This window comes from Caretta caretta, chromosome 11 (genome assembly GCF_965140235.1).
Source record: "Caretta caretta isolate rCarCar2 chromosome 11, rCarCar1.hap1, whole genome shotgun sequence".
In the NCBI taxonomy this organism is placed as follows: domain Eukaryota; kingdom Metazoa; phylum Chordata; order Testudines; family Cheloniidae; genus Caretta; species Caretta caretta.
This window is the reverse complement of record NC_134216.1, coordinates 62256238-62284102: the sequence shown is the minus strand read 5'-3', so window position 1 is coordinate 62284102 and position 27865 is coordinate 62256238. Positions and strand designations below refer to the sequence as shown.

At 39.4% G+C, this 27865-nt stretch overlaps 1 protein-coding gene across 3 annotated transcripts in view; it reads right to left on the bottom strand.

Annotated features, from left to right (window-relative positions):
- PARD3B (par-3 family cell polarity regulator beta) overlaps positions 1–27865 on the bottom strand; it is a 608177-nt gene that overhangs the window by 263515 nt on the left and 316797 nt on the right. For all 3 annotated transcript variants that reach the window (XM_048869082.2, XM_048869081.2, XM_048869083.2), the window contains 2 exons: positions 14411–14596; positions 5696–5866 (listed from right to left, as the gene is read on the bottom strand). In XM_048869082.2, the coding sequence (XP_048725039.1) occupies positions 5696–5866; positions 14411–14596 (357 nt within the window). The remainder of the gene's footprint in view (positions 1–5695; positions 5867–14410; positions 14597–27865) is intronic.

Sequence of the window (27865 nt, the reverse complement as noted above, 5' to 3'; positions counted from 1 at the left end):
ATCACACTGGGGTTTGTGCATTATTTGTCAGGCTTTTATTGCACATTATTAACTCTGCAATGAGAAACATGAAAGATGTCCTCAGACCACTGCTGACCATGAAACAAGAGAGTACCCTTACATTAGAAATGATCATTAAGGATGATAAACAGAGAAAAGGACTTCTTTTTTCTGACCCACAACTGGCTTCATGTTATTCCTCCATCTGTGAGGGCAGCTTGTGGCATTGTCAACATAAGGGCACAGGCAATGCCAGTGATATTTCTTTGCCAGCCAGCTGGTTCCCTTCGCTCAGAGACTGAGTGCGTATGCTCTGATGATCATACACTAAAGCAGACTTGTAACCTCTAAACCCAGGTCTTCTGGCTGGCAGCTTAACAAACTTTTGCCACACCTCTAGTCTGTTTTTCTTTTGAGATATTTTCCCCTCCCCCCATACCCATATTGCAGCTCCTAATTTATTCTCCTGACAGTTGCTGTTAAAAAATGCACAATTTATCAAACTGAGACAAACCCCAAAAGGCACGTCTGTCGTCGTTGTACAGGGGAAATTATTAATATAGACAGTAAAATGCTTTGGCTAATTATTAAAAGGTAGAATGATATTCTTAACATTGTAGTTTCTTTGAAAAGCCAATACATAACAAGAAAGAAGCCTCCACTTGGCCTCCATTTTACAAAGCTGCCTTCACCAGGGCCAGTGGATTTCATATTACAGGTGTAGCACTTATAAATTTTTGGACATGTATGTTAGAATCTTTTAGTGTCACTGTAAGTTTTTGTAAGAAGTGGATGGAATGCCAAGGCTATATTTCCCTATACCCTGTCCCTTTAAGGCAAGGAACTGTGCTGAAAAGGTCAAAGGGAGTAGGCTGTGGTGACAGAAGAGTCTAGCACTCCTGGAAGACTATTGCAGTGGACTTTTGCAAGCTCTGTGTTTGCCTGATTCTGATTACAGTTTTAATAAAATGTTTCCGTTTTAAACAGCATGTCTAGTCCTGAGTGTGTAACACAGGCACCAACACTTATGCATCCCTTTTTAGGTACTATCACTTGTGCACACAGATGATGTGTTTATAACTTTTATCTTCCATGCGCACAACTGATAGTACTGAAAATTGCATGCATGTGAGCATGCCTGCAAAGTTATGCTCAAAGCAATAGAGACTATTGCCTTTGAAACGTTTCATCATCATCATGGGTGAGGCCTTTGAAACGTTTCATCATCATCATCATCATCGTCATCATGTTCCTATTACACCTCTGGTGTTTAGGGCAGTGATGAAGCTCTTCCACTCCTGTCTGTTGTTTTTGGGTGGCCTCGTTTTTGCTTGCCTTCAGGTGTCCATCTTATTGCTACTGTGGTGACGGAATCAGTTTCCACCCGAAGCACATGACCGATCCATTTCCAACGCCTCCTGGCAATGATGGTGCTCAGATCCTCTTCGCTGCACTGCGCCAATAGATCTTGGTTTGAGATTGTTCTGGACCAAAAGATATGGAGGATTTTTCTGAGACAGGTTGTATGGAATGAAGACAGTTTGGACATGTCAGACTTCCTCATTCCCCAGCATTCTGCACTATAAAGCAGTGTTGAAAGTACACAGCTCTGATAAATCTTGAGTTTGGTTTTGGTGTTGTATTTTGATGATTTCCAGACTGTATTTAAGCTGCTGAAGATGTTCCTGACTTTATTGATTTTGTTCCAGATGTCCTGGCTTGTTCCATCTTCCTGGCTGATGGTGCTGCCCAAGTATGTGAATGTTTCGACGTTGGTGAGAACATAATCCTCTATCCATACTGGTGATGGTGAGGCAACATTAAAGGTCATGATATCTGTCTTATCGCAGTTGATTTTCAGTCCAATTTGCTGGCTGAAAGTATTGAGTTGGGTTGTTTTTTTCTTGTATATGGTGTTGGGTATGTGATAGGAGAGCAACATCATCTGTGAAGTCCAGGTCTTCAAGGGATGAGAAGAGTGTCCATTTAATGCCTCTTGGCATATCTTCTGTTGTATGCCGCATTACCCAGTTGATAGGTAATGTTGAAGAGGATTGCAGACATGACACACCCCTGACATACTCCTGTTTTGACTTCAAAACTGAGCTCACCGTGATTAACACTGCATGTAAAGTTGAAACAGAAGCTTTTGATAACATTCATCATACAGAAAGGAATTCCATATGCCTGCAGAATGTGCCATAGGCTGGTCCTGTGAATGCTATCAAAAGCCTTCACAAAGTCTATGAAATTTATGTAGAGTTGCCGTTCTAAGCACTGTTCTATTATGTTTCATATATTGAAGATCTGGTCTGTGCATCCACGCCCTTTCCGAAAACCAGCTTGCCCTTTTCTCAGAATGCAATCAATTGCCTCTGATATACGATGGACTAAGATCTTACACAATACTTTGCTTGGCACAGATAATACTAGTGTGATACTACACCAGTTATTACAATTACTGAGAGTTTCTTTCTTTGGTATCTTCACTATAACCCCATTCATCTGGGGCTTTTTCCCTTTCCCAGACTGATGTAAAGAGAGGGGTCAGGATAGATGTCGCTAATTTAGGATTTACCTTGAACAATTCTGCATTCAAGTTATCCTTGCCAGGAGATTTCCCATTTTTTAAGGATTTGATAGCTTGAATGATTTCTTCTTTAGTTGGGGTGTCTCTGTTGATCTCAAGATCTTCTTCTGCCTCCTGGATGTTTGCTTCCTCTTTAGGTGGCTCCCTGTTCAACAATTATTTGAAGTGCTCTGTCCAGCGCATTTCTTGTTCTTTTTCGGTTGTTAGTAAGTGTCCTTGTTTGTTCCTGATGAGAGTGTTTGTTGGTGTCTGCCTTTTACCACTGATAAGCCGCATCGTTTTGTAGACAGTTCCTTGTTCACCACAAGCAGCTGCATCCTCTGCTTGAGTTGCCAGATTATCAATATAATGCCATTTGTCCGCTCTCACAAGGTATTTGACCTCCCGGTGTGCCTTGCATTATGCTTGTGGTATTTGTCCTTTAGTTTCTGGGATTTTGTGTCTAAAACTTTCTTCTTCAGGACTGGTCTGGTTTCTATGGCATTCCATGTGCTGGGTGTAATCCACTCCCTTCCTTCTCTTCTGCCTGTGGCCTAGACAGGCTTTACTGCTCTGTTTATAAATTGCTGTTCCTTTGTCTGACTCCTTGTTGATCTCGTCATCTGCATTCCCCTCCTCTTCATCAAGGTCTGCAAGCGCTTGAAACCTGTTCTTTAACTGCAGAATGAAGGTGTTCTGTATTTCAAGGGACCTTAGCTTGTCAATATCATAATGTCTATGTCCCTTGTTTGGTGGACCCACACCTCTCAGTTTTAGCTTGATTGAGGCTGTCACAAGGTTGTGGTCGCTGCCAACATCTGCATCCCTTCTCACTTTCACATCTGTAAGTGAGCTTCGCCATTTGCCATTGATCATTATATGGTTCTTCTTTTGCCTTATACGACTAGTGATTTCCCAGAGAAAGACAGGCTGGCCATAAGGCCAGATTAACTAAGACCACTTCATCAATGGTGAGAGCCTACTGGTGACAACACAGAGACAGCTACAGACCTAGTCTCATAAGCTTCTTCTTTTCTTTCAGTAGACACTGGCCAAATAACATGTTGACTGTTTTCCCTTCCTCCTCATTTCAATGCTCTATTCACAGCCAGTTAAATAGTACATTCAGAGGCTCTTTATTATGGGGAAGACCCATTGTTAACAATTATATGTGCCTCTGGTGTACCAGAATTCTTCAAGTTACATTGGGAAGATTTACCACTTATTCCTTATGCCAAGTGATCCACATCTATTACCTTTTGGAAGTATATTGTCGGCTAAATCAAGCCCTGCACTGATACAAACTACTACTACTAAATTAAAGATGGGGACCCACTGGGAGAGGCAGCCTTAAATTAACAACAACAACCAAAAAAAATCTGCTTTTCCAGCTCTTTGATAAATGACACAATCAATATCCCAACAACTGATCAGTAACCAGCTTAATTAGAGTATTCAGCTTGTAAAACAGAGCTGTCATGGAAGGCCTCCATTAGTGTCCTGGCCAATAAAACAAATAATGGATTTAAAAACATATTCTGCTTATACCAAGCTGGAACGTAGCAGGTAGGAAACGGTTTTGGGGAAGGGAAAGAATAGGTCATGGCCCATTTTCCTATAGTCTCCAGCCTCAAATGGAATTACAATTGAACCTCGAGCACATTCTATAAAAATTAATTTCTGTTTAAAATGAATTTGATTCAATCAAGAGCTCATTATGTATTCTTCACAGGGCATGTGTCAGAATTGTTTGTGTGTTTCATACATCTGGATAATGTATAAAACTATATACTTTGACGATGAAAAGCAGCTTCTTGTATTTTTATTACATCAATAATTCAGTTGTAGTATTTTTGCCAAAGTTGACTTTTTAAAAATAGAAGCTAGCAATGATAAGCTTTCTTTCTAGTTTTCGCTGTAGGTGGGTTATCATTCATACCTCATCAGAGCACAGAATAAATATAAATGCGTAATACTAGTTTTACATAAGGTACAGACCATGAAAGATAACAGCAGTTGAATCAATTTGCTTTCTTAAATTTAAGAATAATAACCCTAGAACATGCTTTCAACCTGTCTAGAGTGGTATCACCATTGATTGTCTAATTGTGGTAATAAGACTATAAAGGGTCTGTCTCCTACAGGAAAAGATTTGAAAATGTTAGCCAATAATCTTAGAAAATGCCCCAGGGAAACTACACACTTGCTTTCCATGTCTCCCTCTCTGCTATGTCACAGTGTAAAGCCTTTGTGAAAAGCAACTTCCCAGTGCAGTTACAGTATAAAATTTAGCAAGTTTGGGTTTTTTGGGTTGTTTTTTTTTTTATGTCAGTCCAGGTGGGAGGTAAAGCAAGTTTAAATATAACTAGTGAAGTGGAATCTACCATATAGAGTTAACTATCCACAGCTTAAGGGAAGACAGCTTCCCTTCCCCAGAACAACCGTTCTCTCTCATCTTTTACGTATAAATACACACAAAAATTATTATTCTCAAACATTCACTCAGAGTACTATCATGTGATTTCTAAAGGCCCTTTTTTCTTTTTATTCTTAATCACAGTTGTAGCTGTTTCTTGTGAACAGTATATATATTGAAAATCCAGTAAAAAATAGTTATTTAAAAGTGAAAGTAAAAATTAGTGTGATGGGTGGATACGCACCTCCAGAAGCCAAGGGCAGACAGCACATTTCTTTACAAGCAAGTAGAGTCACACAGACAGATCGCTTAACTCATTTCCTAGAGCAGAGTTCAAAAAATTCAAGAACTCAAAACTGTAGTAAATTTTTTAAAAAGTGGCTTTGCTTAATGCAATACTGAATCAGTGCAGGGATGTGCCATATTTATGGAGTCAGAACTATAATTTTAATGAGTTTTTTTTTAAGTGTTAGTTAAAGCCATATGGTGAGTGAAATTGTAACCCCATTGAAATCAATTAAGGGTTTTGCCACTGACTGCAATGAGGCCAGGATTTCACCCAGTATCTTTAACACACACTTAGAAATAGGAAGATATTTTCAAAATGGTGGTTGGAGAATTGCCCCAATAACTATTCTTAATGGAACTGTGAATACAATTCTTTGCTTACCACAAGGAGGTCTAACTCATGAACAAGTTTTTTGCATTACCTGCATTTGTCTATCTAGTCTCCTGAGAACCACTAACTGAATCATCCCGCGAATGTTCCCTTCCATAGACATGGAACGCCTCAGTGTCTCCATGGCTTCATGGTTGGATTTCGCCAGAAGAGACTCTCCATTCACTGCAATCAGCTGGTCATTTATTCGCAGGCGGCCATCCTAGAAGGCAACCAAAAATATTAAAGTAATACCACGTAGGGGCAACATATATAGGAGAGCAAGATACAGTCATGTGTTTCTTTCTTAGAAGCTACATACAATCCAGTTGTAAATATCACCAAGTCTACATAAAAAGTCTAGATCGCTCAAGCTGGCCAATTCCCAGTATTTGAGAAATATGGTTCACAAGACGTTTACAAAAACAGGCACCTCTTCGTCCACACTGTACTTTGTACGAGTCCTAAAGAGGAGAAAATGGGAATATGGACTCTGGGTTAGAGAACATCCACCACACCTGTCAAGATCTGTTGTCCTACCAAGAATGAACATTGCAGCACATTTTAAAATTCTGTGCTTCTGTTGTCAGAATCTGCTAAGAAACGATACAGCTCCACAAATGACTCTGTCCTACAGTGCTCATCATGCCATAGTGAATATGCCACCATATAAGGAAGTGTTCTCATACAGAAAGGTCACTAAGACGAAAGCATCCATATCATAACGAAAAGCTCTTCATGTATTTTAACAGCTAACCCTGCTGCCAATAACAAAATTGAAGTTGTGCCATTTAGAGCGGTTTGTGGTTTTGAAGAAATCCATTCACTTTCATTGCCAGGGTTTGCTGACAGCTGTAGGCATAATAAACGTATGGACACTTATTTTCTGCCTTTAGTAGGCATATTGTTGTTTTTATTAATATCTGTGAATGATTTTTTCGTTTCTGTACGCAGAGAACACAGAGAAATAAAAACACAGAGAAATTCCTCTGATCAAGAATTGAAGGTTTCTCTTAGGCCTTGTCTACACTGTCACTTTAGAGCGCTGACATTTTCTCGCTCAGGGGGGTGAAAAAACACCAGCGCTGGTAGCCGTGCTCCCCTCGCGGAGGTGGATTCTTTTACAGCGCTGGGAGAGCTCTCTCCCAGCACTGGTCCCGCGACTACACAGCCACATTAAAGAGCTGCCACAGCAGCGCTTTAACATTGGTAGTGAAGACATACCCATAGAGTTCACAACTATCAAGTTGGTGTCAGAACTCTGAAAGAAGGAAGAGAAAGGGGCTGAGACTGAAGAAATCTAGCATGAATGGGAAGAAGGGCTGAAAGAATAGCAGGAAAGGACTTGGGATCAAAAAACATTAGCTGGCTTTACATGAATTCAGTTCATTCATGAGCTCATGTGTCCCTCATAATGTCCTCGTCAGAACTGTTTATACATCTCATAGCTGTGTAATCCAAAATGTATATACTTTTCTCTTTTTATTTTTCTATCACACTGTTGTTCAATTAACTCTTGTAGCATTGCTGCCAAGTCTAACTAAATGATTTTTGTGTGAGTGACAGTAGCCATGTTAAACCCAGTTTTCTTAAGTATTATTTTTGCTGGAACAGGGAATCAATCCCTGTTATCAGAGCAGGGTACAATTAGAAAGCAGTGACATAGTACTAAAAGGAACAACAGAGGCCAGAAAAGGAAAATAAACAGGGAGGGAAAAGGAGGAAGGAGAGGACTGGAAGATGAGTGAAACAATGAGGGAGGGTGAAAGGACAGAAGAAAATAAGGAGGATTATGACCTTCGTAGAGAGGGGCCAGGAAAGGAGCACAGGAAGCAGTAGTGTCATTTGGGAGGAATATAGTGGAAAACACTCCATTGTTTGTGTTTTATGCCAACATAAATTTACATATAGCCCCACCCTTCCACCACATGCAAAAAATGGTGCCCGAGAATATGTGACGGTGAAGGGAGAGAAAAAGAGTTAACACTTTGGGACAGGGCCATTTTGTTACTTGCACATCAGTTTTAATTCCTTTGTGCCCTAATAAAATTCACTAAAATGAATGATTCCATTGATTTCAATGGGAGCATGAGGGAAAAAAGCCTTCTATTTGTAAGTCTCTAATGATTTTGATTTTTTTTTTAAAAAAATAGATTCATATTCTTCTCATACAATCCCATAGTCTCTTTCCTGTTCTGTGGATATATCTCTGAATAAACCCTTTTGCTTAAAAATCTGTCGAAGATGCTTGTACAAATACGTACAAGTATACAACAGACATTTTCAAATTTTAGCCTACATACAGGAATATACCAATAAATTATTTTAAATTAATCAGTATAGTCTTAGAAACGCCAGTACTTTCTTGGTTTTGCTTTGAAATCCTTTCATGTGAGATTTAGTATTGCTGTAAATGTTGGCTGTCTTTTATAAACTCAGTTCTTAAAAGCTTTTTTGACCTCTTTAAATGAGGCTTAAATGCAAAGCTCATGACATATCTGATGAACTGAACAAAAGCAAAGTAGTCCTACATGCTTTACAACACAGTACATTTATAAATACAGAACCATCCCACCAAAAACAAACAGTTGGAAGGCAGATGAATACTGTTTTTGCAGGGGATCAGGAGAAAGTTATTTAGCACAGAGACTTTCTGTGATTTTGAAGAGTGGGGAAAATGTCTGAACCACCCTCAAACTCAGATTTTCACATTACTGGTGTTATGGTCTACTGTTACTACACTGTACCGCAAGATAATCCGCTTGGCTCAAGACAGGCTACGTATCTGTACTTTTCCTTTTATCTCTAAAAGGTTTCTTTCTGCCTTTTGATTAGGAAAACAACTTTTAGAGTATGAACAAATTTGGTATTTTTTCATTCTATCTTTGAACCTGCAAGTGGGCCACAATCATTAAGAATGAAATTATTGTCCCCTGGCATAGTCTGAGTAAATGTGATTTACGTGGGGAATCAAAGTAAAAGGTAAATTTATGGCCACCTCTATTTGTAGGCAGGCCACAGGACACTTAGCATTTTGACTGTAATAGTGGCTATGGCACTGTATTCTCCTACACGGAGTTTGCCCTCTCAAAATCACGCTCTGGCCACTACCTGGGACCCCCTTTGACCTCCTTCCCTCTGAGGAAACTGCTTCCTGGCATTCAGTGCAGCCATTCTGTTCTCTGACCCACCCCATACAATTAACTACTAATATTTACATTACGATTGTACCTAGAGCCTCCAAAGAGACTTGGACTCCATTGTGCTGGGTGTGGTACAAACATATAGGAAGAAACAATCTCTGCCCTGAAAAAGCTTACAGTAGTCATTCTACTGCATTTTAGCTACAGAGGAGGATGTGTGTAGGAGGAGTGGGATTTCATCCCAAGTGCACTGCCAACATGCTACAAGACATGTGAAATTGAAAACAATACAATTAAAGAGTAAGAGGATGCATCTAAACACATTCATCCCAATGGGCACTTTAGCATCTTGTCCTCAGATGAAAAGTGCTATATAACTGCAAATGTCATGAATATTAGTAATACCTCACTTATAGCTATTGAAGCCAAAGAGTACATTCTTTGCAAAAATCACAAAAGGATGTTGATGTGGGTCTTCAAGGAGCAATCATCAAGTATAATAGTGGTTTAATCTTGTACAGTTCTTTAAATTCATTAGTATTCTTATTAGGATTCTTAAAAAATAAATAAATAGTGCAATGGAAAAATGTAAGCTATTAACTGCCGAAGGAGTTAAGTTATCCACTGATCACTAGGTATTCTGCTGGTTTTTGTGGGTAAACTGGATGAGTTGCGATTCTCTAAAATCTACAACATACACTTCAATTTTCTACATAAAAATTAGCCTAAAGATTTCAATTTCCCCCTACATTTTTCACAACTTCTTTACTGGGTTTCTTCACTGCCTGCTATAACAAGTGAGTTAAATCACTGTGTTAAAATTTCAGAAGTCACTGAAAAATGTTGGCCTGTCTTCAGACCTTCTGTCCAGACTGATAAGAGATAATACTAACTAACCAAAATTGTTTGCATTTTGTACATAACCTAATACATTCTTTTCATTCTGGAAAAGAGACATCGGTGAAAGAAGTCTTTCAAACTCTGACACATTAAAGACATTTGGACAGCATAAAAAGGCACTTTCCGTGAATAAATATCCAATTTGTAGCACTACATCTATTGCAATGCTGAGACAAATTCGTTGGTCTCTTGCTGGTATATGTGATCTGTAAAAGGGTAAGAAATAATCTGATGACTTCAAGCTGATCTGCAAATCTTGTATTCATGCTCTTCTGAAGACAAATTGTGATTTTGTGGGAGGAGGTTGTTTTTCAAAACTGTAACATCTAACAATATAACAAAGACCAGATTCATTTTTCCATTCCAGCCACAAAAGTGAGATACTGTGAGATCATCCTCATGCCTAAAGGGTTATGAACTTCTTGATTTTTCAGTAGTCACGATATCACAAAAGAACCTAGGTTCACTGAAAAGCAATACATGTGCTTAAATCCAAGTGTTTTTGGTTCTAGAATCTAGTACAATAAACTGCAGGGGCAAATGCTCAGAATAAGTGCAAATAAAAGCTTTGAATTTAAAATTCCCAATACACAAGGCTTTTAACATAAATGTTAGAAGTCCTGATTTACACACACACACACTTTAAATTGATGCAAGGAATTTTATAGTTGTTCACAGTTGGGTGACAACTGTGCTGTGCAAGATAGCCAACCACAGGAATACAGAGAATTGGAAACCCAGAAAGAGTAGGCTTTATTTACATAACACAATTCAGATTGGTGTGGTGACTTGGCTGTATTGTACTGAGCTACTTCGAAGACGATCCAGACTTGGGAATGACTGTGGGACTTGCTATCTGTGCCAGTAGAAGGCTGTTTTCATAGTACCTAGAAAGTTCCCACAGTCTTTGCTTTACACAGGAAAGAGGAGCTGTCCCCTTGGTAGTCAGAGAGCTTGGGTTGTATGTCCAGCAGCAGCGTGTGTGTATGTGTCTGAGGAAGTCCCTAGGCTTTATAGGAAAACCTGGCTTCTTTGTTCCTCCAACAGTTATGTTCCTTATATTAACAGCTCTATAAGTTCTGATATCCTTTACATTATCTTACCACGTTTGCTTTGTCAAACTCATCTATCATTCCATTCCAAGCAGGTGTGGACAATGAGCAACCTCTTTTTGGACTGCCCCTTTCCATTGCGGCATGTTATTCCTCCTTGTGAAAGGACATTTTGTATCTGGTCTGTTTTTAAGGGCTGTACTGGCCCTAACGTAGCAACTTGTGAAATGGAACTTTTGTTAACAAGTCATTTGGGTGGTTCATTCCTAGAGCAATGTAAGCAGATTTTTCTCAGTAGTTAATAGTGCACGCATATATAAGTACAGTGAGAGGAAGGATGGTCCAATGATTGGCCTAGGACTTGGGAAACCTGGATTCCCTACCCTTTGTGATCGTGGCCAAGTTACTGTGTCTTTCAGTGACCCATTTATAAAATGAGGAAAATAGCACCATAGTCAGGCTGCACTATCATAGATTAAAATCTATGAAAAATTTTTAACATACAATTTAGTACCACCTCCATAGATACATTTCTGATATAGCTATCTATCCCAAAGTATTGCACTCGCAACTATACAGATGGAAAAAGAAAGAAACAGTGACCCTAGAAATTATATGTGTTCTTTCCCTTATGTTCTTTATAATTTCACCCTCTACAAAGGGAAATGTACTGTGATAAACAACAGCAATGGAAAGAGTTGGGGAGATGGTTGGAGGAATTTGGCAGACATGTTAATTGTTAATATTTGAGTTTAAATCTGTTATGTATGTTTCTAACTATACATGGATTCTCAGTACTACAATAAACAGTTTAAAACCCTCACACAATTCTACAACTGGAGAATAGGGGAAAATGCTCATCCTATTGTTGGTAAAATGGGAGTAGGTCATGTGGGTAAAATTCTGATGCTTAAAACCCCAGCAAAGAATAAAACAACAGTAAAATAAACTTTGTTTCTTGGTTAACCAACTTTCTTGCTGTCACAAAAACAACTCCCTTCCTTTTTTAGAAAGGTAAATAAAGACAACTAAGTATTAAACAGTCATATAAAGGCTAAAGCCTTGATTGATGCCATCTGGCATTTAACACCATCTGTAAATATGTGGTTGTGTAGTTTTTAATGTTGTGAATTGTCTTACTCAGTACGTTAGTGTCAGTAGAGGAAATTACACAGACTGAATTAAAGGTGTTTCTACAGAAAACAGAATTGTTAGGATCTGCTGAGATAACACAAAAGAAAATATTACATTATAGATCCAAAACAGCTAAATGTATTACATGACAAGATGATTAAGACTCTTGTTTTTAATTTCACTAAAGCTATCTCTATTCAAATTTTATTTGGTGAACTTGCTGCCAATAAATTTCGTAAACATTAGCAAGTTATTCAAGTGCTTTTTAATCAAAAAAGTGAACAAGAGTCCTTACTTCTATGAGAGAGATGAACAAGTCATAATGTTGTGATTTATCAGTTTGTGTTCAGCTCAGACATCAGTTCTGTGCAACTGTTGTTAACCTCAACTAAGGCACGCTTTGTCCATAATACTAACAATATTTTGATTGGCAAGTAAAAAGAATATGACAAACTAGGTTTCCATTGACTGTTCAGATTGAATACATTATTCTCCATCTCACAGGCTTGCTGAATTTTTATTCTTGTAAACGCTAAATGACTTTGTAATTTCATTGTCTTTACACTGCTTTATGGGTCCAGCTGTGTCACCCTTGGAACTCCGGACAGACTAAAAGCAGCCCAGAGAGAATGGTACATGCAATAAACTGGGGGCTGAACTGGAAATGGGGGAGGAGCTGGGGCTCGAGGCGGAGATGGCCTGGCAGTGGACAGGGGCAGAGCGGGGCTTGGGGGCAGCGATCCCCACTTCCCATAGGGGCTGGTCTAGGCCTCACCACTCCCCTGCCCCCCCAAAAAAACGTTCCTCCATGCCCCCCTAGTGGGTCATGCACCACAGTTTGGGCATCATTGCCCTAATGGTTCAGTAGTTAAGGCTATTTTGAGTTCTCCACTTAAAGCAAGGTATGAATCCTTTAATTAAAACCGGAACATTCACAGAAATCATTCTCAAAAATGGGCTTTTGCAAGAACTGTAATCTTCTATGGCACTTCACACTTTTAAGTGCCTTTGTGGTACAGTTCAAGGTGGTTTAAAAAACGCTTTTTTCAGGTTTCACCGATTTTTTTTTCCAGGGTCACATAACATCACAAACTCAAGTTACAAATGTACAATTTCACAAGGGTTTCAACTTACATTAAAGCCCAGCATGGAGCTATTTGTGAGGAAAAATAAAAATAAAAATGTGATTTGGCTTTTCTGTTATAACTTTTGTTTTGGTTTGTTTTCTTGCGAGCACTGAATGTTCACAGCCAGCTTTGGTTGCTTCCCAGGTCACGAGGAAGGCCACCTCCCCATCTGACAACGCTATCCAGGTTCTTACACTGCACTGTGGAGTCTCAACACCTTCCAGAGTGGCATTCATCCTGACAGACCTTGCTAGGTATGAGAGTTCAGGGTTTTCTGTCACAAACTCTAGCAAGTCTACAGAAAACTAAGGGGAATGGGTGATTTAGAGGATGACAGATAACAAGGAAGCCTCAGCTTCAGAGGGTACAGAGGCCACCTGTAGGGGTCAGGGACAGACATGGAATGAAAAGAAGGCATAGGAGGCACAGAAACAGAGAAACAACTTTCTCCATGTTAGACATTTTAAGCATGTAAAGTTTAGCACTTTCAGCTTGGAAAAAAGGCTTGCCCTTATTATCGTCCTTCCTTCACATTCCACAAAACTATAAATCCCGCCCCAATACACACACTCCGTACATAAAAATCTACAAGCAGAAGAGTCCCACTGCAGTAACCACCATTGCTATGCTGTACCTCATGGCATCTACCAGAGCTTAGTTTTCCTCCTTCAGTCCTTACACACCAAGCCTACTTAAAACTTTTGTTGTTAAAAAAAACCCCACCACCACACCAAGGAAATTCTCACACCAAAGATGCCATTAACGTACAGTTAAAGTTGCTCAAGTGTATTTCCTATCAGCACAAATTAAAAATCAAGGAAATCACCAGTTTAGGCAAACATTAACATCCAAACCAACCTCAATTCACATCTCTTACCCCCACCAAATATAATCACAGACTCCTCAACTCTAAGACATAGGGTAGACTTTTAAAAAATGCCTATGTGATGAAGGAGGCCTAAGTCCCCTTCACTTAGGCGTTTTTGGAAATTCTACCCAAAGCCTTTTTCACTCCAAAACACTCTAAACCACAAAGCTCACAGTCAATTCTGCAAAAGTTCACTCAAATGCACAGCCTTAACTCTGACATCACTTTAAAAAAAAGGAAAAAAGTATACATTTTTTTCAGTACAAGTATGCATCTTTGTAAGATCTCTTTATAGAATAAAGAAACACTTGAGCAATCTTAACTATGAGGTAAATATTGGTGTGTGAGCTAAATATATATATTTATATATGTTAATGTACATAGGATATTATTATGTGATGTGCTGGAATTAGCACAGTTTAGAAGAGCATTCCAGTAATTTTCTGGAAGTGAGAAGACAAGAACTCTCTCACGAAAAACTCCTAGAAGAGCATGTAAACATCTGAATACTACCAGACAAGAGCTAATACAGTTCTTCCATACCTTAAAAGCTGCACCTCCATGGATAATGGATTTGATGAAAATCCCAAGGTCAGCCCCGGTCTCCCGAGATTTGTTGCCTTTCAAGCTGACACCAAGTCCAGCAGAACCTGAATCATTCAGAGGTATCTCAAAGGTCAGCTGTTCTATGGTCTCCGGTGAAAGAATACTGCAGTTGGGCTCTCCTTTCTGTTGGAGAAATTGAAATATGAAAACAGTGGAGGAAAAAAAGAGAATATTACACACACAGTACATTCTAGGTTTCCCAGATCTAATTCTTTGGACAGGTTCATGTAACTAAAAATAGTTTTGACCATATCTTTCCTTTATCTAGTCAACAGCTTTTAGGCTATTGCCTATGATTTGGTCACATGATTCTGTGACCGAATATATATTATTAAAATATTTATAAATATGATTACATGGAATATGGAAACACTTTAGCACAAGGTACTACAAGTCTGATACTACAGGACATTTAAGGTGAAGGACTCTGCATTTCAAACTTATACAAACAGCTACATTAAAAACGTACTCTCATAATTCATACTGCCTTTACATGTACGCTCACTGATTTTAATAGAGTTGTGTGGTTCAATTCCATACCATTCTAAGCTAAATCCTTAAAAAATTATTGCACCCTTAGTGGATGAATTGGTGCATGCTTTGGATCTCTTTTAAAGTTTGGAGCAGCAGTGTAAGAAACAAAATTAATAGAAAAATGGTATATGCAGAAAAATACCATTTTAAAAAGCAGAACGTGAAGTTAGCATTTCTCAAAGGTGCTGGACTGAAGTCCTCTGTTAATCCACAGAATGGGCACCACACAGGAAGTGGCAGTGGAAACTTCTCAACACTGTCCTGCCAACATTCCTCAAACCTAACTTGGAGGTATAGTGGAACCTCAGAGTTACAAACACCAAAATTAGGAGCTGACCAATCAACCATTTGGAACCAGAAGTACACTATCGGGCAGCAGCAGAGACCAAAAAAACAAATACAGCACAGTACTAAAAAAATAAAGGGAAAGTTTAAAAAATATATTTGGCAAAGTAAGGAAACTGTTTCCATGCTTGTTTCATTTAAATTAAGATGGCATCAAAGCAGCATTTTTCTTCTGCACAGTACAGTTTCAAAGTTGTATTAAGTCAATGTTCAACTGTAAACTTTTGAATGAACAACCATAATGTTTTGTTCAGAGTTACGAACCATTCCCGAGGGGTTTGTAACTCTGAGGTTCTCCTGTACCACCTCCATGGGTACAAGGAAGTTCACGCCCCACATCCTTGCCGTCTCTGCTGAGATTGTCCACACAGCATCAACGTGTGCCAGTTGTGGGGCTGGCTTCTGGATAATCATAATGGTTCCTTAATGACCTTAAAGTTTATTATTCTGTCCAATTGGCAGTGGACTGAGACCACTATACAATACATTTAACACCCTACATGGGCAGCAAGAGGTGTGATCAAAACCAATAAGGGTAAAAACTAAATGTAAGTGAATGTCAACCATTGAAATAGTGTCAATTGAATACATGATTCACTTACATTTATCTAAGACGCCACTATTGCTGATGGAAAGTAACTACTGTCTGAGGGAGGGGTCACACTATTCAGTGAGCTAGAAGTATAAACCTTGATCCTAATATGTACCAAATACAAATATTTATTAAAAATTAATTGCATGGAAGTCAATTCATTTCATTTAATTGGAAAATACAAAAATGGCACGGTGTTGACACTGATAATTACTGTCTTGATGTCATTAGCTTATCTCCACTACTTTTGCTCCATTTCTGTGCACTTGCTTTTTTTCACCTGAAGTACACAACTTTCTGTGACATTTTTTCCTTACATAAGTAATTAACAAAATTATAACATGGAGGCAACAGTCCTGTAAAAGTTCCCAAAGCCAATGAATTAAAATAAATAAGGGAAACTGAGCTAGAGTGGTTAGAGAATACGGTTGGATGTCTGATTTGTATTGTCGCCTGTGACAATGACTCATCATAGGAGTTCGGTCAAGTCACTTAATCACATGGCCCACGAGCAGCACCACAGCTTCCCCTCTAGCTGAAGTTCATTAGACTCGATCTTACTGATTAATGATTTGTAGTTATGAAATATATTACCACAATGGGGCTGCTAGGAATCTACTGCTAAGGTATGTATCCCACAACGTGGCTCAAAAGAGGAAATCCTTCATCTAAGATGTATCTTACCTAGCCATAAGAAATCTTAGATATGGAATGAACTGCAGCCCAAATCTGACAATCGCAGGATCAGTGTGAGGGAGGATGAGTTTTAGCATAAATTCTCAGATATTATGGAGATAGGGGCACTAAATAAATAAATGAGGGAGGGAGAGGGGGAGAAGACAGAGATTATCAGATCTTCTATTGATAGCATTTGAAATGGGGGGTGGGAAGGAGGGAAGGGAGGAGTGGCAATAAATTTTGGACCCAAGGTAAAATACCAACCAAAAAATATGACTTCTCACTGAAATATATACCCCAACCACAGCAAACTTCTTAACTATCTCCTAATGCAATGATAGCACCCCAAACGCCTTATATAAATGGGATCACCTACATTTCTGCCTGCTACTTGCTTGCTGCACCAAATAGGAGCTTTATTTTCAACTAACAGCATAGGAAATGGACAGGTAATATCCATACCACCTCATATAATCACATCATTTCACATCATGAATATTGGGTGCACTTGCTGACATCATTCACTTATATATTCTCTGGGATTTTCTGACAGTATCCTTTTGGATCACAAAATAAATGGTTGCTGAAATACCACAAAACATAAAACAACTCCCTATAATCATACCAAGCCAGTACAACTGAAACCTTTTTGCCCCCTCAGCACAGTGCAAGAAAGTCTGGCTGTAAGACAGATCTTTATAGAGAAGAAGTTGGAAAATTGCTCATGTCCTCAAATGATGACAGGAGAGACAGCATGGATAAAACAGACTGTTCATTCCTGAACTGCTCTGTCAAGTGTTTTTTCTTTTTTTGCCATGTCCCTACAAATGATAGAATATTTTATAACAGAAGCTACAAAATGATGTTAATTCTAGTGGACAACAATAACTAGACAATTATTGTACATTTATATACTATAAATAATAACTACAAACACGTGCTTTATATCATTGTTTCTAAATATAAGTGAGTTCAGTTTTACACTAGATTCCCAAACAAGTAGACTGCTAAAAACATGCAAAAAGCTAACCAAACTCTTCAAGTTTTGTGTAACATTTTTACTTTTATTTAATAAACGTATTCTTTGCATTAGTGCTTTTCACCAATCCATTGGGTTATCATCTGAGTGCCTAGACATGCTATCTGTATGAAATGAGATCTTAAAAATATGTTCAGTGAGATATAAATACTAATTTTTTTCAGTATTAGGTTTCTTTCAGCTCTCCTTCAATACCCAGTTTGGAATCCTTATAGTTTCACAACCCTTTCACTGCAGCACTCTAAGAATCGAGTAATTTTATTATAAGAAAACCTCAGTAAATTAAAGTTCAATGAAAACAACAGCTGCTTGTACCTATTACTCAAGGAACTCTCCAGACAATCCCCCCTAATACCTTTCACAACTGCTCCGTAGAACTAAATTGGTTGAAAAACTGCCCCTTCTTGGGTGCATATTTACATTCAGCTTTACCCTAAGATCCAGCCAATGAATGTTGACAATCTGGCCCTTTTGGCTGATAGCTAAAAGGAAGTGTTAAATATGGTATCAGAGTGGGCATCTGTGTTTGAAGGTAGATGCAAAGCCAACTGAAGTTATGCAAGTAATGAAGGTGGACAAAGAGCTGTTGATAGGAGTTTCAGGAGAGAAGCTGAATCAGAAGAAAGAATTTTGTATTGGGAAATACACTTACTGCCATCGGAGAGAAATCTGGAGAATTGAAAAGAAGAACCCAGCATGCATGGGCAGCAGTGAAAAAGGTGGCAGGAGTACTGTGGGACCAGCAATTAAGTAACAAATTGAAAGGAAAAATGTACAATGCATGTGTTTGTCCCTGCCTGCTCTACGGTTTGGAAAGGGTGGATCTGATAGAAAGGGAAGAAAAAAAAATAACATACAGGTAGTGGAAAACAACATACTGAGGAGAATGGAAGACAAGCAGAGGTTAGAGGGCACATGGAAGAAATCAGTGGGGAGATTAACTTGGAACTCTTCGGGTATGTCTACACTGCAAATAAAAAACCCACAGCTGGCCCATGGCAGCTGACTTGTGCTACGGGGCTGTTTAATTGCTGTGTAGATGTTTGGGCTTGGGCTTGGGCTTGGGCTGGAGAGTGAGCTCTGGGACCTCACGAAGGGGGAAGGTCTAGAGCCCAAGTCCAAATGTCTACACCACAATCAAACAGCTCCTTAGCCCAAGCCCCACGAGTCCGAGTCAGTTGACACAGGCCAGCCAGCCAGCCAGGGTATGTCTAATTGCAGTGTAGACATACCCTTAGTGATGGAAAGCCTGGGGAGCACATGTTTGAGGTGCGCGGCACATGTGATAATGACCAGGAAAGAAACCATGAGAGGAAGAAGACAGCAAAAAAGGACATGGAAGTCCAAGGATACGGTGGAAAGACTCTGTTAAGAGAAGTTTGAAGAGAAAAGGAATTGAACTCCAAGACCTACGAACCCATGCCATGGACTGGAAGGAGTGGCAAAGAATTTTGGGTACCTCTGATCCACTGTAAATTGGAAAAGAAGTCAAAAAATGAAGTGATGTTTACACTAAGATCCAGCTAAATGTGACTTAAAACCAAACTAAGTCTGGTTTGTTTTAACTGTAATGTCACACACTAGCTAGCCATGAAGTGAAACCCCACTGACCAGAACTCTTTACAGGATAGGTGAAAGGAAAGCTGCTTCAGATGTAAAAGTAAATTCCACAGCTCAGCATGAAACTACGGTAGCCCTGTCCTTATCTCTTAACTTAAGACATATCATTCCTTACCTAGTCCATGGAATCTAACCACAAATGCTTGGATGCTCAACATAGCAAGTAGCAATTAATTCATCACAGACAACTACAGCAATGAAAAACCTACTGAAAATTTCTGTTGGCAGAGGAAGAAATACAAATACATTTCCTAAAAGTTTGGTTTCCTTCAATATACCAAAAAGAAAAGGAGTACTAGTGGCACCTTAGAGACTAACCGATTTATTTGAGCATAGGCTTTCGTGAGCTACAGCTCACTTCATCGGATGCGTCCAATGAAGTGAGCTGTAGCTCACGAAAGCTTATGCTCAAATAAATTGGTTAGTCTCTAAGGTGCCACAAGTCCTCCTTTTCTTTTTGCGAATACAGACTAATACGGCTGCTACTCTGAACCTTTCAATATACCAGTAACTTTAAATTCTCATCCTCATACTCCTTCTGTTCTTCATAATAGATGTCCCTTCACTGGTGACCATAAACAGCTGCAACCTTTCTAAAAGTAAGGGAATTTGTCCAGCTAACTGCCTTTTTTGGGAAACCAGTCTCATACATGACGACTATTCATTGTTACTAACAACTTTCCCAAATCCTAAATTTCCCGTACATTGCTAGAATGCTATCCCAGTGCATCAATATTTTACAGCAGAGCAGTAATCCTTGACTGAAAGACTTATGGTCTGGTAAAGCAACTCCACTCTGATGCACTAAGTCTTCAATTCTATTAGAAATACCTTTGCTCTCAGTTCTTTACTTCAAAATTGGTATCATCCTATAATCCTAGTTCACTTGAGGATGGTGTGAATGAAATGAGCTGCCACACTAACAAGTTTCTGTTCCAGAAAGAGTACAGTGAGTGTCCAAAATGATACAAATGTGAGTTTCTGCTGGATCACCTTAGGGTTTCTCTGAACACAACCAATATTTTAGATTACTCCAGGCAGTAATTAAGGTGACATTTCCTCCACAATATATATAATATACATCCACATCTCTTAAAGTGTAGTGTTGTGTTGAAGTTGCATTCCACCACAGAGCCACGTAAGCAATTCAGTGGCATGGGGGGTGTCAGTTCTGTGTTTAACTGCACCTCTGCTCCCTCCACAGTATCCTCAAGGGTGCCCTTTAGGTCTTAGGCCTCACCTCTCTATGGGAAAGGACCTGCGTGTCTCCCTCCAGATCTGGGATTTAGGTGCAGTCCCCTGCGATTCACTGCGACTATCCCAGCAGGTTTGACATCAGTCCAACATCTGCAGATTGTTCTCTCAGAAACAATGCCTGAGTTACCAGTGGCCAGCCAGCTTTCTCAAAATACAGTCTATTTTAGGACAAAAGTATTACAAAGAAAAAACAGTCCATATGAATGCTAAGCTTACTCAGGGTCACTCATCTTCCACATGGAGACGCTGGTAGGTTTCCAGTCCCTCAAACCCTTCCAGCAGGGTTTTTCCTTCTTGGTTACAATCCCATGTCATTTTTGGATCAAAATGAGGGCCCTTCTCAGCCAGTTCAGTCTGGCCCTTTATACCACAAGCTCTTTGTCTGTGGACCTCTTGAACACAGTCTGAACCAGTAAATGTAAGTCACCTCAAGAGGTGGTACTTCTCTGGAGTTGTTTCGCAGTCCTAGGGTCTGCAGTAATTATCCCCCACTGATTTTACTTCTTGGGGGAACTCAGTAACCCTCCCCAATAGAGTTAGTATACAATCCTTAGTTCACAAGGATATATATAACATTTATAGATACAAAAATGTATTACTACTCCCAAGGCCTACGGTATTTGGCACATTTCAATATAATAATCTTTTGAAGTTTTCATGCTCCCGACATCACGCATCTGTCACAAGATGATCCCTAGTAACCCTTTATATATATATATTAAATTACAAGTATGGGGAATCAAAAGGTGTTGAATTTTAATTCTGCCTAGATATATTCATGAACCTAAAGGAAACAAACTTACTTCAGGGAAGTGCTTGAGTAAAGAATGGTTACTTAGCCTACAGTAATTGTGGTTCTTCGAGATGTGTTGTCCATAGATTTTCCTCTTCTGGTGCACATGTGCTCCATGATTATGAAACTGGAATCTTTTCAATAGTAGTATCTGTGGGGCCCTCTAGCACCCTGTAGCTGAGGGTACAAAGGAAAGGGCAACCACAACCGCTCTCCAGTTTCTTAACTAAAACAGAATCCAGATTGTCAATGACTCCATAGTAGCAGAGAAGGAACGGAGATTATGGAATACACTCTGACATCTTGAAGACAAAGATACTGTACTGTAAATTAACCGGCCTTTCTTTGAATGATTGTCCCCAGGTATTCCACTTCTGGTGGCTGAAGCAGTAACTCACGTCCTGGGGATGGGTACTTAGAACCTACTGAAAAAATGACTGTAGGGCAGCTTTGCCAGAGCAGGCATTGGATATGGAGCCCTTTACCAAGGAGTAATGCTGAGTAAAGGTATGAGTTGAACTACAGGTAGATGCTATATAAATCTCTGAGATTGGGATAATTTATAGAGGCAAACTGAGCCCTGATGAAACAGGTCCTAAGCTACTGAGGTGGGTCCACCGCGCTACTGTATAACATGTTCTGATACAGTCCATTTCAACACTCTTTGGGTGAAGACTGGTTGACCCTTCATTTTGTTGGTGAACACTAGAAATGGTATGGCAGAATTACTGAGACAGATCTGATAACATCTAAGGTGTGAAGTTTGGCCTCCCCACCTCCGAGTGGTATGAGATTTGGGGGGGAAAACTGGTAGGTCAATCAACTCAATAGAGGTGAGAGTGGACTCTGCTATCTTGACTTTGAGGCCAAGAGCAGCAAAAAGATCCAGGACTGCCTGGCTGAGCTGCTCATGTGATGATTGACCCTCTGTGAGCCAGTCATCACTATGGTACTTGATTCCATTGCCTTCTTGGATGTGCAGCCAAGACTGCTAGCACTTGGTGAAGTCTCTTAGGGCTGTGGAGATGCCAAAGGGAACCACTGTGAATTAGTAATGAGACTTTCCCACAAGAAACTAGAAGTAGTTCCTGTGAGTGATATGAATTACAATATGGAACTAGGCATCTTGCAAGTCAGGAGCTGTGAACAGTCTTCAGGATCTCAGGTAGGAATTTGAATTTATCATCCATGAATTTGAAACAATGGATGAATTTGTTGAGTTGTCAGAGATCCAATATGTGATTTCAATCTCTTTTCTTATTTAGGGCTAGGAAATAATGAGAACAACCCCCCTGCCCAGGACTTTCATGGGCATTCCTTCCATGGCTCTGAGTTGCGGAAGGGAGTCCACTTTGTTTCTGAGCAATATCTTGTGAGGCAGTCCCAGAAGAGGAAAGAAAAAGAGTAGGGAGGGGTTGGAATTGGATAAACAACTTTTGTTCACTATTTCCAGGACTCACTGGTCTGAGCTCATCTGGTTAAAGACTTCCCAATAAGAAAAAAATTGGGGGTGTGGGGACATAAGCATCTGAAAAGAGGGCCGTATCATGGAAAATGACAGACATCCTTAATGCATGTCTCTCCATCTATAAATTCACCAATTTTTAATTTTTGGGCCATGTAAACGAAGAACTGAAAAGTGTCCCTGGGATCTCCAGTAAGATCTGATTGCAGCATCCTTTTCAAAAGTTTTCCAGTGGGGGTAGGCATTCACTGATATTCATACATAGATTGTTACGAAAGCTGGTATAACTTGGCAACTACAGGATTTGAAATAAGTAATTTTCCAAAAATTAAACACTTGCTGTAATCAAATCTCTTAAATCTTATCGCAGACCTCTGAAAATTCAATATATATTGGATATGGTCAATCTGCAGCAATTTTATAATTTGTCTGATATGACTGAACAATAGAATCAATAGTCTCAAAATACAAATGACTTCACTGTTATATCAATAAAACCAAGGCTCTTGTTTGAGAAGTTTTGCTCCCAAACCTGGGATTGAAGACTGGAATTTGATAACACAAATTCACCCCAAAGCCCTCTCTCCTGCAAACTCTTACTTATTAGTCAAATTAGTCAGAAAATGGCCAGCAGAGTTCATAAAGGACTGCACTTCAAAAACAGATGAGAGGACTGTGTAAACTTGTTAGACATAATAGCAGAAAAACTTATAACTATAGCAAACCAATGGTCAATGCAGTAGATGGAAAATCTTCAATTGAGAGTTTCAGGAGACTTAGTTAGCTAGCAGTGTTCTCAAGTAAGTGTTACCATTGGTTTTTACTTAGCTTTAAAGAGTGCATCTGTGTTACAGATCTCTGCATTGTTAATTAAAAAGCTATATGTAATCCTTCAAACAGTGTAATATCTATTTATATACGTCTAATATCTTTCCACACCTACAGGACACAGTCAAAATGCATCTTCAGTCTTCTCCACTGTCTACACTAGAAACTGTCTTTTATCTACAACAGAAACAGAACAGGAAGGTTTTAAAAATAAGCACTGTTCATTCTGTTATTTCTTCTCAATATGGTCCATGGTATCTACTAAACATTATGCTCAATCCCCCATCTCCCGAGATACCACTTTCAATTAAACCTCTTATTTAATCTAAGAACGCCTGTTCTCATTGACCACTGCACTTTTTATCTGTGGATTCATGATAATCTAATGCACATCTCCCTGACTGGAAGGGCTGCCTTATTTATCTCTATTGTTCTTTTGCCAAGAGAAGCTTACAAAAAAAAAACAAAACCCTAGTTCTCACTGAAGCCAGGAAGGAAACAGCATTTGTTTAACACAACAAGAGGCCTTTCACTACCTGACTGATGCCCTTGACCAGCACACTATCATGGCCTCTCAATGTGCTGGCTGCCCCTTGCCTGGCTGCTCAGTTCTGATAAGAGATGCCAACTCCCTTGAGTGCCATTCAGAGCTCACAGTGAGAGGCAATGTACCCATGAGGATTATTTTAAAAGGCTTATGAAGGAAATAAGACATCTACATGCTTTCACTACTATTTTCTGCAAGAAACCTTATAGGTTAAAGAGCACTCTCTGAACACTGACTATTATTTGACAGAAAGGTTTGAAAAAAACATGCCGTATTGTTTACACCATTCTTTACCTTCCTTCCAATAAGAACTTAGATACAGTTTAAAAACACATACACACACTTTTGGTGGATGATTATTTAGTGAGTTACCATAAAAACCAACACTATATGTTGTGGCAGATATACTGTAATGTTTCTGAAAACAATGCTGCAAGGTAATGGTCTGATGTAATGTCACAATGTGGTAAATAACTGAAGTCACTGTTGCATGTATCCCTTACCACACTTTTACAGAAGCTTTTTATCTGCATTTATCTACCTACCATATTGTGATAAAAATAGTCACTAATGGTACCTCCTGTTAAAAGGCCAGAGGTGAATGTTATATTGTGCTTGGATATTTTGCACATTAATGTAGTGCACTGCAAGTTCATGTCATGTTGGATAGAAAGGCTTTAGTTTGAAATACCTAGACGCCTTGGAACCACAGCTTTGAATACTGACCAAATCAGATTCAGCACTTCAATCCTCCAAGGATGATGAATTGCATTTCACATTTTACCATGTGAGACTCTGTCAGAGGAGACTTCAAAAACAAGATTCTTCAACCTCTTTTGTGTACTTATTCAAAACCTCACGGTAATTGTTATGAGAGAAAATGGTCTCCCTTTGTGAAAGAGTTTTGTCATAAGTAATAACTCAGTACCTAACTATCCAGCCTCACTTCCTTTTGATGAGACTCTGGGAAGTAGACTGGGAGGCACATTAACTAGTTAAGACTAAAGCCCCATTTCAGCCAGGCATTTGATCATGCAAGTAATCCCACTAACATCTAACATACTTGAAGGCAAGCATGTGGTTGAAGACCTTGTTGAATCAGGGCCTAAATTTGCACACTACCTTCAAGAAGAGTTTAGCAAAGTGCTGAGATATTATCCAGGCTCTATGGGAATACTGTTATTAGATGGTCAGCCACATATGAATCTTATTAATTTTTCTAACAGACTTAATAGCTATAGTTTTAAAGTAGGGATGGTAAAGAGATAGTTTTGTCTACCCACTTCAAATCCCAGAGAGGTTCACAATAAGAAGTCATATCCTAGAACAGTGTTTTTCAAACTGTTGGTCACAAGCCCATACTGGGTCATGGAATGTAAGGCAGTGGGCCGCAGCGGCTCTGGTCAGCACTGCGGACCAGGCCATTAAAAGTCCCATTGGCAGTGCTGCCCGGCTAAGGCAGGCTAGTTCCTACCTGTTCTGACACCGTGCTGCGCCCCGGAAGCGGCCATCAGTAGGTCTGGCTCCTAGGCGGGGGAGCCACAGGACTCCACGTGCTGCCCCCACCCCGAGGCCCAGCTCCACACTCCCATTTGCCAGGAACCGACCAATGGGAGCTCGTGGGGGCAGGGCAGTGCCTGTGGGCGAGAGCTGCGCAGAGCCGCAACCCTGTGCTTCAACCCCCTGCCCCAGCCCTGAGCCCCGCCCCACACCTCAACCCCCTGCCCCAGCCCAAAGACCCCCCTCCCATACTCTGAACCCCTCATTCCTGGCCCCACACCCCAAATCCCTCATCCCCAGCTCCATTGGGTCACAGGCATCAATAAATTTCTTCACCTGGATCGCCAGAAAAAACGTTGGAAAACCGCTGTGCTAGAAGAACTTTTTCATAGATACGTTCATAGATCTTTGGGCCAGAAGGGACTATTATCATCATTTCTGATGGGTAGATGAATCAGATCTGATGATGCTTTCAGATGGTAACCTCCTATAGCTGCCAAGTGGATTTAAGTAATGGCAAAGCAAATCTTGATTTTACAGCAAATAAATATTGTAGCCCAGATAGCTGGGAGTTGAGGCACACAAAGACTAAGTTTCTGTTGAGAACCATATGTTATAGTGTCCCCACTCCTATTCTTAAGTCTTTCTGGTTTCTAATTTCATGGATTCAAGTGTGATGCCAACTAAGACTTCTGAGCTCTCCAGTGTATATGATGCCAAATACACTGATCTTATCTGCAGATCTTCAAGGGTTTTTTCCATAAGTGTTTGGAAACAGACAGACTATCCTGATTCAAAGTTCAAGACAGCCACCCTAAATCATCTTTAAAGGATTTGGGTCCAAAGCAATGCCAGTTTCCAAATGAAGTCAGTTCCCCTGCAACTCTCAACAGAGATATTGCTGACCCTCCTTGAGAAAGATTGGGAACGAACTGAAATTCTTTGTTTTCATGGGAGCTAGACTGATACACAACAGCATTGCCAAAACCTCACTCTGCTACTGCAAAATGGTGCAAAAAACCCACCCGCTCGACAAAAAAAAATGTGTTAACAAAAAAACTCAACAATTCAAACAAATTATCCTAAGCTAAGGAGGAAAACAAAACAAAACAGAGGCAGCAGAAATAAACAGGTAGATGATACCAAGACCTACTCTCCATACTTCATGCTGTGATCCCCTGCATAAAAACAGGATAGTCATTTTAGATAATGAACAAGATAACTACATAACTTTGCCTCAGTACAATATTTCTTGTACTCTAGCTGTTACCTATAGTAAGCATAGCTAATACTGCAAATACTGAGGTAAGTGTATAAATTTAGTTCATGTAAACTCTAGAGTTTAAAGGTTGACTACTATACCCTTGTGCAAAACGTTCTAATGTACAAAGATGCATGTGCATGGTCCCCTCTGTCAATACTTTTTAGATTGTTCCAGCCTAGGGGAGACTCTCTGCACAAGAAATTCTTGAGGGAGATGTGATTTTGGTATGTATATAGTTTATAAAGCACCTTGGAATGAAAAGTTCTATATACATTTAAGATTTTTCTTCCCTGTATTTATATAAGGTCCAAAAATGTTTGTAAAGAAATTGTATTATATATTCTTTAAAAGCATTAAAATTTGATGTGTATCATGGGCCAGATTTTCAAAAACTAGATTTCATTTTTGAGAGAGAACAGTTAATTGCTGAGGTGACTAATTTATTTGAACCATAATTTAGGATACTTGTATATGAGAGGAGTTCCTAATTTAATCTACTAATCAGGGATTTTAAACATAAATTATTGAAATTGTGAGTACAACCAATTGGAGATACAATAAAGGTTAAATTTCAGAGTAGCAGCCGTGTTAGTCTGTATTCGCACTCCTTTTCTTTTTGCGAATAATGGTTAAGTCTGCATTGAAATTTGGTGCTGTCGTTCCTGCAGATTAACAGGTAAGAAACAATAAAGAAATCAAACTTAGAATACCTAAATTAAAAAGGACAACATTTCAGACAAGCAAGAAATCTTCCTTTAGGTGAAGAATTCCAGGGTAGTGCAAAGAATTAATTAGGAAAAAGCTAAAACGTAAAAGTTAATCACAACAGAGCAAGAGGAAGAAAAGGCATAACTGAACTTGCCTCTAACTGTGTTTCCTTCCACACTGTGTAGTAAATATGTAAAGAGAGAGAATTCTAGATTTAAAGAT